We start from the raw sequence: 12049 nt of genomic DNA, 5'->3' as shown, positions 1-12049 counted from the left end.
CAGTGTACTTTAGATAACAAAGATGAAGATACGTAGCAACATTTCAGACTTGAGCCCTTCATCAAGGTATGAGCAAAAGGTCAGCAGGTCCCCAAACAGAATAGGGGGAGGGGATGCGCACGCTGGAACAAAGGCCCACAGGCAGGAAGTAATAGGTGGACGAGGGAGGGAGGGCACACCAACAAACAGGGGGAGGGGGCAGCTCTGTGAATGGAGAGGAGGAAAGAAGACAGAAAGAGGGGAAAGAGGGGAAAGAGAGGGAGAACAGCGTGTGGGTCAACAGAAACTGGAGTAGTCAATGGAAAGGCCATCGAGTTAGAGGGTACCCAGACAGAATATTAAGTGCTGCTCCTCCAATTGATAGGTGGCCTTGGTTTGGCAATGCACGAGGCCATGGACAGACTTACCAGTGAGGGAATGGGGCACAGAAATGAAATGGTTGGCTGCTGGGAAATTACTATTGTTGAGAATATAATTTTTTGGTATTTTTACTTCAGTGTCTGCAGACTTTAGTGATACGATTGATTTTGAAAGTGCAAATGCAAAGGGATATTGCAATAACTTGAATAAAATTTTGATTCATAAAACAAGGTAAAAACCACATTAGATTGTAAAGCATTGCCACAATTTCATTTTACATTAACATGAAGCTATGCTTATGTTATATATTGCAGTAACATTTCTATATTGCACAAACTGTACCCTTTTAATGCAGAAAACATTTAGCAGTTCATAATGCTGTAACAAAGTGTACTCCAGTAATATTTGCATTTGATGTTGGTCTGCAACCATTTTCTGCATCATTAATATACTGCAGTTGACTGACAAAGCAGATATTTTTCTGCAATTATATTAGACTACATCTTTACACTGTAATGATTACAAAATGTTTTATTACAAGCAAACAGTGCTGACATGTTATCTGACAAAACAAATGATAGACAGCAGATTAAATGCTTTAACAAATATGCAAGAGGAAAATTTTAGGCTGCAACTAAATCAAGACAACACTAATATAGATGTACCAAATAATTCAACTCCTCTTAAAGGCATACTTAAAGTATTCTGTCATTGAAATTCTAAAAGTTTAATTTTTAAAAGTCTGCTTTCAGAGAAGACATTGACAGCTTCAGATTAGATCAGTAATTCATTCTGTGAATTATTTCTCAGAGAATTGGGTTTTTCCACTGTTTCAATTCCAAAGCTACCTCTCAAATCTTGAAGGTCTCACCTGAAATAGACACCCTCAGAGAATCTTTAAATTTGAAAGACAATGGAGAAAGTGCCTTTAACTATCAAGCCTCCATCATCTCCCCAAATGAACAAGCATTGTAATGTGAATGGTTGTGAAATATAACTTGGAAATATATGGTAAAAGTACATAAGCAAGGAGTATATTCATTGAGTGAATAGATGGTTTATTAAAAGCAGACAACATAAAACCTAAAGCTTTACTTCAACTGCACATTAGGTAAACTACTTGCCAGCAAGCTAAATTTTGACCAATTAAAACAGTACAAAATATCTGCTTTTCAAAGTTGATAAAGGTTCAAGGCAGTAGAATATGGTTTGAAGCAACAAAAAAAAAAGGCTGCAGGGCTTCCAAATTTCAGCAAACAAGAACATTTTAAAATGCACAAAGGTAATGATGGACAGGGTTGAAGTAAAACAGCCGCACACCCTTTTGAATGCTGAGACATTTCAAATAAAATACAATTCAGAATTATAGAATATAGGTATGCTCCGCTTAACATCCGTTCAGGCATCGCCCAACTGCAGATACATCTGTGGTCCCATAATTATTCAATTACAGTGAACAAGTCCACAGCAATTTAGAAAAAGCGATTGCTAGCTTTAGGAAATTATATACTGTATAACCACACTGATCCCACTGCCCCGTTCTCTCCCCACAGCCCTGTGTCAGTCCCCACACTAGGGATCCCTTCTTACAAATAAAAAGTTTACAGGTACACAACAGTATCCCATATTGTTTTGCTAAGTGTATAATATGGTGTTCACACACGTCCACATCGCATAACGCCCAATTTCACAGAACTTACTGTGGATGTTAAGGACTGCATACCTGTAAATACAATTCAAAATAAGAATCCCTCAACAGTGAAATCGATATTTTAGTGCATAAGCACAAATGTCATAGAAATTTTTAATTCATGCGATGTACTCCTATATACTGCACAAAACACAAAATATGTGCACATTTTTTGATACATCTTGATTAAATATTGAATTACACATAAAATCCCAAAAGCTAGTGATACTAAAATTAAGTGAAACCCAAATTGTATCTGCTGGGTTGCATCAAATATACATGAGGTACAACCCATGTTACTGGCTATTTAAGTATCACCAACTCAGCATTCAAATAAGGTAAGGAAACCAGGAAAAAGAAATTGGAACTAGTGATGGGCAATATGAGGACACTTTAAAGCAGTGAATTCAAGAAATATGCTTTTTAGGATTGATTTAATTGTACTTTTAATCACTGGAAAGACAATCAGCTCAAAACAGTCCATTTCTTCGACAACAGTATGGATTTTAAACAAAGCCATCAGATCACCCATTCACTCGTCTGAAGCCAAGAATGCAAAGATTTTATTTTAAAGAAACAGTAATCATTTTTTCTGGACCTAAAATGGGCTGTTTACACCTTTAAGAAAATCAAACATCCACTTTTTTCCATGTTCATTATATTTACCAACCTCAATATGCCATTTACTTTCAATATATTTTCTTTTTGTACGAGACTGGCTAAGGGAATTGTTTGAATTCTGGAAAGATCAGTGCCATCAAATCATTTGTCAGGAAGGTTTTGGTGCTCCTGGTTAGATCAATAACAGATAGGTAGGACTTGAGGGAATATCATGAAACTGAACAGTCAAGCAAAAAGAAGCACAAGAGTTTAAAACCAGGATTTGTTGCTATTTGTAGAAGATAATACAACATCGAATAGGTTCAATGAGAACTTTAGTGTTCCTAGCCTTTGAAAAAGGAGGTCCGCCATTATTGTGAGATTCTATAGGGGAGAAAGCACATAAAAAACAGCACATTTTCATTTGGATAAACAGATGCAGATAGTACTAAATTAGCATTATAACTGTTAATTTTGAATTGCTGGAATTCCTCCAATTTCTGGTGAGGTTAGAAATTCGTCAAGTAAAACAAATTCAAAAGTGATGTTTTTGCACATTGCAGCCACAAGATGTCACTGCTCTTATTTGGGCAAAGCCACCGGTGACCAATTCACAGTCGATCATTTTGCAGCCTAACTTTAAATTATCACAGCTGATCAATTAAAAACTATTTGACAGTTCGCTGCAGTCTTAATAGCTGTTTAAAAATGGCATTTTGGAATGGTTCAAAAGAAATATTGCTTCATGACCAGTTGAAAATTTTCATTATGAGAGATGCCCAGAGTGGTCATTCCCCACCACTGTATCCTCTTCCTGGACTACAACTTGCATAGCTCAGCAGTCTTCACATTCTGGCCTCTCGCATTCTGATTTCCTTCATCTCACCATTGGTAATGGTGTGGCACATTATTTTTACTTTTTTCTTTACATTCACCAACGCGTTTTGGAAGACTTTCCATGTTCCAATGGCAACTCCTGACAACCTACACAGAATTCCCAAAAGTGATGATAGCAGGAAGGTTCAATTTAACTGCTTGCCACAATAGCCATATTACAGCATATGTGAGCAGCTCTCCACAGGGCTTGGCATACCAATTGGTACTACAGTACTGTCAGGCCCAGAGAGAGGGCAAAATTCCCCAACAAACTCTGATATGAGCAGCTGAACTGTTTAGTTTCAAGAAAATGTTAAGAATTTTACATTTTTATTTCATATTTCTGATTTAATACCAATCTACCAACCTGATTAGTTTTAATTCAATAAATTGGCCTCTTAACATACTGGAGTTCAGGGACACAAAGAAGCTGATGTTTTAAATGAATGGTCTTTAGGATTGCAGGAAGTCCTTGGAAAGATCAGAGTTCACTACCAATGGGGGGGGGGGGGGGGGGGGGGAGAACTGTCCTAACCAATGTTTTACAAGATTTTATTTTAAAATCACACCTTTGTGCCATATCTGCACACGATTAAAAAGTTAACTAAACATTGTTAATTTGCACAGGTGAGTTGTGCATGCCAAAAGATCAATTGACAGCCCTGAAATAAATTGAAAACTGGCACCTGGCCTAAATAAAATCTTCTAAGAAATGTTTATTCAACTTTAATTAATGCTCAATGAATTAAATCCTTTGTGTATTAAATTCTTTGATGCTCAGCTCATTAAGTTTACCCCAAATTACATGGAAAAGAGAACATTGGTGTGTTGGTTTGATTTTGTAGGATTATCAAGTCCAGCTCGTACATATAGGTCAACAAAAAATGCTGCTGCGACTTTAATTTTCGGATAAGACACAAAATGCTGAGAAAAAAGAGACAAGAAATAGCATTCCACTCTTCAAGGACAGAACCATTCACACAAGAGTTCATATGCTGCCACCGCTCATTGTTCAGTTTCTGACCTTCGTGCTCGGTATTGCCGATGGCCAGTTGACTTCCGAGTAGCGATAGCTGCAGTGAATCCGACTAAACAACACAGGGAGGTGGTGCTGAATTTCAGAGTTTCAAGCCAGCCAGGAACATCAGTGTTCAGGTAACTCTCCACCAAGTACAAACTCATTACCACCAGCCAGAGAAGGGAAGCCACGGCATCAATTCTTCGCAACCTAGATGGATTTGATTGGGGAAGAAATCAAATACGTTAAAATAATATTCCTGACAAAATGGGCATGAGAAATTACTTCTGTTTTTAAAACTGAATGAACCCGATTGCTTCTTATTAGTGTCAAATTGGCATCATGAAAAAGGAAGCATGCGAGTTGACTAGCATTAAAATTTTTGATGCATGGTCACCAGGCGAATGGATCATTCAGTCAAATCAAATGGGCTGCACAAGGCTTCTTCAGGCGCATTCTTCACTAAGAATGCGCTTGAAGAAGCAGAAGCGGCCCTTTAAATTGCCTTTCAGGTGGCAGCGTTTAAAGCGCAACACTGGCCACCTGAAGGACACAGCTGCACAGGATGCGGCTCTGAGCACACTCCGGCTCCTGCTGTGATCAGCAGCCTGACCCTTTAACATCCGCTTTCAGCCCGCTGCATTCAGGTGGCCGGGGGAGCCACTGAGCTGATAATCCCTCTCAGAGGAGGGTTACATATTTTGCCTCAAGAGCGCCTCCTGCACATTCAGGTGGACTCAAAACAGCCGCATATTGCCTAAATATGTGGCTTTACATACGGGGCGATTGGCCACCTGAAAGTGCTTACAGACAAGCAACCGATTCCTCTTACTCCACTTCTGACAATAGAGTCCATGATTAGATGTCAAGATTTGCAAGGCTTGGGCACTGATTTATTCTCAGATCAGAGCTGTCCTGCTGTCTCAACATGCAATTTAGCCAAGAGCTGCAAAGTGAAACACAACAGCTAAAGGTGGCAATGAAACAATTGTACAATAAACTTCAATATTTTCTTCTGTGTTCTAGATTGTACAGTAGCCAGCAAAGTATTATTTTAGTCTCAGCAGGTCCAGATTTTCCCTTTGTACTACATTAAATGTAGTTTATGGTGATGACTCAGCACCTCAAAAAAATGGACGAGCAGTAAACATTGCCCATTTCACCAATGGTACATCTTGATAAAAACATCCATAACATCCTCCTGCTTGTGTCAAGGGAACAGAATAAAATTCATTGAACATAATTTATTAATCAAGCATTCAATATGAGAATACCTACTATTTAATATGCCATCTCTTTATATTCCCCAACCCATTTCATTATTTATAGTTTCTCTAATAATCTGTTTTGTGTAAATATGTTCTTAGGTAACAATATTTTCTCAACCATTCTCTGCCAAAACCAGCTTCGCCTTGTCAAGTGGGGCATGGCTCAAAACACCTGCATGTTGATCAAACAGGCACTTCGCAATAGCCCAAGGGAATTCAGGATGCAGTACCCTCAACTTCTTACAAGTTTCGGCACATCACAGCACAGATTTTATGCGTGCACCCACATCCTCTCACAGAACAATACAAGTGGGATAAGATGTAAATAAAACAGTGCACCAACATGATATAAGCTCCAATGAACACAATAACCTAACAGTATCTGAGTGGGGGTGAGGTGGGGGGAGAAAGAGAAAAATGGGATTCCAGAACCGACTCGCGTGTTGTTCATTCTCTTCCTTCCTATTAAACCATACACTTTCATAGGCGTTCACCCAAGGTTTGAGCAGCAGGACAAGCAGGTACCCAGAATTAAACCACTCCTGAGAGGGGAAGAGATCCATTGGATCTTTTCTCCAGGGCCATGTTGTAGATTGAATGTTGTCTCAGGTGATGTTACAACCCTTAATGTAGTGAAGTTGACACATGTTGCCAGATTTCTGACCCTTGCAAATATTCCCAGAAAATTTACCAGATTCTATAATATACTAACTGCTCTTGGAACTAGCTCAGCAAGTTACTCACTTCAAAATAAATGTCATCCTGGTCTGAGATAATTAAAATAAACCACAAAATGGTCAACTCACCTTATACGTCCGGCCAGAAATACAGCCAATAAGCAAGTGAAGAATCCAAAGGTAACAACAGCCATTTGGTGGTTCTTCCCATAGTCCCATGCAGCTTGCAAGTTGATCAACATTTCCTCTGGCACCAGCTCCAGCAGATCTTGCCAGCCAGTGGCATTCAGGTCAACACTGTGGTCAGATGGAGAAATGGGGTCGTTGCTGTTGTTGGACGGAAGTGGGAGCCGATCAGATGCCGGCATTTCAGACGTGGTCTTTTGGAATCCGTGGAAACCACTTGAACCATAAATTGCCATGGCAACTAAGATAGCACAACATGCAAAGGCCGCAAATCGAAGGAATAATACTCTGAATGGAGTAGAAAGGCTGGAATAATGGGAACTCTGCAAAACAGAAAAAATCTTTGAACATGAAATATTAAGCAAGATTATTCACATTCACATTTCAGTTCATATGGCAAAAAAAAAATTGTTATGCCAAATCTTTGAGAGTGTTAATTCCATCCTTTCTCACAGCTCTGGTATTTACGTAATTCCCATCTGAAACAGAATTTGTTTTCACAGTTTCATGACTGGGTCTTAATACACATCTTTCCCAGAAGATTTGTATTTGAAATTCCTACCATTAGGAATATTCTATTTTTTTAAAATTCGAACAATAACTTCCATTGGTTCAGCCATGGTCAGGTGTTGGTAATTTTGTCTTCAAGTAAATAGGCTACAGGCACAAACACCTCTCCCAAAACTTGGACGTGAACTGTGCCAATATCTTGCCAGTGTAGATACCTTTTAACTGCCTCAGTCGAGTGTACTTCCAGATGGACAATTCCCTGTATTGGCTTTAGTGATGTCAACATCTCATAAATTGATTATCCAGTTATTTCTCTCATTACTATAGAGGGGTTTCTCAAATTAGATGCTGTGCTTTCCTCTAATTTGAAATACACGATAACAAGTTAAATAAAACAATTTGTAACATCCTAACATAAACAAATGTATTTCTGGTATCATTTTCGATTTAACAATTCAGAGAAAACAAATGGATAGTGGTCAAACTGGATTGAGCAGTTTAACAGGAAAATCAAATTCATTCACAGCATCTTGCCATTCCAGGAAAAGATCACTGGTGGGAGGAAGAGAATGCAGCATAGTATTAAAGTGCAGAAAAAAAAATCAGGAAGATTTTAGGGTCTTGAACCGAGGTGACAATGAAAAACCCAACTGCAGCTCCTAAATGTTCATTTTAATTGATGAAAAGGACTATGTCCTTTCACAATGGAGGTGAAGTTGCATCAAACTTTGAAATGCACATTAAAAAGTAGCTGCTGACAGAGGAATACTTTCCGCCCAATGAACGAACTCAAAAATTGAACAAGGAAAGTGTCCACAGATTTCTATCGGTTAAGATTTTCCATGGTCACATGCTGCAGATCAAAGTTGGAAAAGCAGACTTGCTCAGTTACAGCTGTTCTCAAATTAAACAGACTGAGATTAAGTCACATTTTCAAGTTGTAAAAGTAAAGTGGAAAGTTCTCCCATGAGGCATTTTTCAAAGCAATTTGTATAAATACTAGATAACTGAAAATAAGTAAAGCCTCAATTTTAATTTATCACAATATCAAAAATAAAAAGATTAATTACTACCCTCATTTATCAACTTTCATGACTTCAAACATGTTAATTTTTTTTCAACTTTTGATATGAGAATCTCAGCAGCCAATAATGTATACAGCCAGCTTCTAAATACAGTGATGGTTAATGCCAGAAAATCTACTTGATGATGTTGACTGATGAGAAAGAAACACTTAGGATGAAGGCCAACTACCCTGTTCTTCAAAATAGGGCCTTGAAATTATTTACATCAATTCAAGTATCTCATTGTAGCAACTGTCATTTTCCTCATTTTGCAAAAAACCTCATGCTTTTCAAGATCTTCTTGCATCATTCTAACTTTCAATAATTCAAATTCCAAATGCTAAATTATGTAGAATCTGGTTTATGTCGAGGACATTTCCGCGAATGGACCAAACATCAGTGGTTATGTCAAATTGACCAGGTTCAAGATGATTTCCAATGGAAGAAATTGGTCAAATTTCCCGACAATAAGGAAAATTAAGACACAAAATACAATCAATCTGACTGTATCGTTCTCACACCACAACTTAACCAAGGGAATAATTGTTTTCTAATCATCAACTTTATACAAGTTGTGTGTTCAAGTCCCACTTCAAAGATTTGAGCATAAAAATCTGAATGACATTTTGAGTATTAATGATGAGGGAGTGTTATCAGAAATTCCATCATTTCGGTGAGGCCTCACCTGTTTCCAGTTAAAAGGCAGAAGACACACAAGTTTCCATGACACCATTACAAAGAATAGAAAATTATTCTAATATTTTACCCTCAGTCAACAATTAAACTATTATAATCTCAGGTAAACAAGAAAATCTGCAGTTGTTGGGATCTAGTGCAATATACAAAAGGTTTTGGAGAAACTCAACAGGTGACGCAGCATTTCTGGGAAGTAACAGGCAGCCAACATTTTGCGCTTCAGGCCTGAGCCGCGTGTCGGAAAGGAGGAAAAATAGGTAGAGGCCTGAATAAAAAGGTGGGGCATGAATGAGAGGGGACGGGAAGGGAGAGGAGTGCAGGCCAAAAGATGAGAATAGGTGAATACAGGTGAAAGAGTGAAAGAGAAAGAAGCTGAAGAGTGATGGGGCGAGAGGAAAGGGCTAAGATCACTGACAGAAAGGAGGTGGGGAGCTGGAGGAAGGGAGGCAGAGGAATTCGGAAAGTCCGGGGAGAGGATGAACAGGAATTGGAGAAGTCGAGATCAAACTGTCTAGTTGGAGATTAAAGAAAGAACTTGGAAGCAAAGTGCACCATTATGGTAAAATCTAAGTTCAACTGGTTTTTAAAAAGATGAACACATTCAGACTGTGATTTCACATCCAACCCATACCTGCACAAAGGTTTTGTCTGCCTCTCGTCGACGATGTTGATGGTCAAAAAGAATTGCTCGAATCTGGCGGTCTTGGTGTTTAATGTAATATTCCACTGCTGCCTGACAGGGACGGCACAGCTTATACGTCTGCTCAAGATGATGCTTGTACACCTCTATTTCCTCTTCATACTTATCCTAAGGACACAACAAAGATTATTTTCACCAAACTTATGTTTTTTACCTAAGTGCAAGTACTTCTTCCTCACATATACATTTGCTGCTTAAAACTCTTTGACTTAAGAATATTTACTATTAGGATACAAAGTATAATCAACGAAATCAGTACGATGTCATGTTTATACAATTTATTGATCTCTGTATTTACAACATTAATTCTAATTTCAAGCAATTCTTATAAATTCAGTAATGCTGACTCACTAATCTGGTTATTGTTAACAAACTGTTCACCCAAATGTCTGGGAGTTGAGACTGTCTAAGTTTTGTTCTTTTTATTCAGTGACAGAAAAATTTTGAAATAAGCCCTTCATATCCAAGTCAGACAGGAAGGTGGATAGACTCTACAAAGGACAGTGCTGAATCCCTGAGCCAAGGTCCATCAAGGAATGGTCATTTGAGGAGTCACGTGATGGAGTAGTGGCCGGACGGTGAACTCCAGCCCTCTCCAGAAAAGTCGGGAAAAACAAGAGAAAATACAAAGGTACAGAAATAAAAGTTACAGAAACGTGAGTATAAAGGTGGAAATAAGATGGAGACAAAAGGAGAAAAATCAAAATCAACGGAAAGAAGAGAGGAAGAGAAGACAACGGAGGAAAAAGGTGAAGGCCTTACCTGTCCGAAGAGGCCCGCTGTGGAGAGAAGACCCCACTACCTCAGGTCGGTAGAAAGAGAACTACAACAATGGCTCACAGAACCGAGTAAAAGTGCGCAACCGCGCATGCGCATACAAAAAAAACACACCGACGGGAGGGGGGACCAGCTGGGGAGTCGATCTCTACAGCCGGCAACGACAGCTGCAGAACACCTGCAGCAAGAAGAGACCACAGAAGACAATAGAAACAAGAAAGAAGAGGAGGAAAGGGCAGCAAAGAAACAACAGATGGTCAACCTAGAGGAAGAAGAAGAGGAAGAGGAAGAGTACAGGGAAATAGAAGAAGAAAAGATAGGCAAGGTAAAGGAGGTACTTGCTCTTGTTAGAGGATACATGGAGTCATTTAAAGAATGGCAAACACAGGAATTCAATGATTTAAGAAGAAGAATAAACAACACAGAAAAGAAAATAAATAAAATGGATATGACCTTAACAGAAATGGGGAAAAAAATGGACAAGATGGAAGAACGGGCAATAGCAGCAGAAATGGAGGTAGAAGACTTAAAAAAGAAATTGGAGGAATCTAATAAAAAAACTAAAGAGACACAAGAATTACTAGCCCAAAAAATAGATATAATGGAAAATTATAACAGAAGAAATAACATAAAGATAGTGGGCCTTAAGGAAGATGTAGAAGGCAAGAATATGAGGGAGTTTATAAAAGAATGGATCCCTAAGGCCCTAGGATGTCCAGAACTACAGCAAGAAATGGAAATAGAAAGGGCACATAGAGCATTGGCCCCTAAACCACAACCACAACAAAAACCAAGATCTATTGTAGTAAAATTCCTAAGATATACTACAAGAGAAAAGGTACTGGAGAAGACAATGGAAAAAGTAAGAGAGGGCAACAAACCACTGGAGTATAAAGGGCAAAAAATCTTCATTTATCCAGATATAAGCTTTGAACTCCTAAAGAAGAGAAAAGAGTTCAATGCAGCAAAAGCGATTTTATGGAAGAAAGGATATAAATTTACACTGAAGCATCCTGCGGTATTGAAAATATTTATTCCAGGACAACAAAACAGACTATTCTCGGATCCAGAAGAAGCACGAAAATTTGCAGAACAATTACAAAAATAGACTGAGGGATGAAGACGGGTAATGAGAGCAAAAATTATCACGATTGATATGTATGTGGGTAAAGACAAAAATAGACTGAGGGATGAAGACGGGTAAGGAGGGTAAAAATGACCACGATTGATATGTATGCGGGTAAAGAGGTATAAGAGTGAATAGAGACAATGGGCATATGTGAAAGTATCTGTAATTAGAGGAAAACATAGAAAGTATAGACAAGAATTAATAAGGGAAGGTAATGGAATAGAGAGAATAAGGAGGGAACTAAAAGAGTGACCTTTGTGACATATAAAAAACAAAATCTTTTCTGGGGGGGCTGGGTGGGGGGAAAAGAGCGGTCACTGCAAAATCAGTTGACGCTTGCGAGTGGATTCGCAAATCCAAATGGAGAGGGGAGATGTGGTTGTCCGACAAGGGATAAAGGGCAACTCAGGAGGGGAAGGGGAGATTGGGGATAAAGAAGATAGAAATAGGAGAATAAGGAAAATGTTGGATGTTGTAGGAATGTTGTCTGGTAAAGAG

The 12049-nt window shown here is 38.6% G+C and overlaps 1 protein-coding gene across 10 annotated transcripts in view; it reads right to left on the bottom strand.

The window, feature by feature from the left end:
- The window catches only part of tmem201 (transmembrane protein 201), a 117779-nt gene that overhangs the window by 70769 nt on the left and 34961 nt on the right, over positions 1 to 12049 (bottom strand). For 8 of the 10 annotated variants that reach the window (XR_011351662.1, XR_011351663.1, XR_011351664.1 and 5 more), the window contains exons 4-6: positions 9577 to 9753; positions 6619 to 6998; positions 4551 to 4754 (exon numbers count right to left, since the gene is read on the bottom strand). Coding sequence is in view for 6 of the 10 variants with exons in the window: in XM_069918415.1 (XP_069774516.1) it covers positions 4551 to 4754; positions 6619 to 6998; positions 9577 to 9753 (761 nt within the window). In the remaining 4 variants the exon portion in view is untranslated. Of the gene's footprint in view, positions 1 to 1401; positions 4755 to 6618; positions 6999 to 9576; positions 9754 to 12049 lie in introns of those variants that run through there. The other 2 variants (XM_069918418.1, XM_069918417.1) reach the window with 2 other exon arrangements.

Source organism: Narcine bancroftii, chromosome 2, assembly GCF_036971445.1.
Source record: "Narcine bancroftii isolate sNarBan1 chromosome 2, sNarBan1.hap1, whole genome shotgun sequence".
Lineage (NCBI taxonomy): Eukaryota > Metazoa > Chordata > Chondrichthyes > Torpediniformes > Narcinidae > Narcine > Narcine bancroftii.
This window is presented reverse-complemented; position numbering and strand designations above follow the sequence as displayed.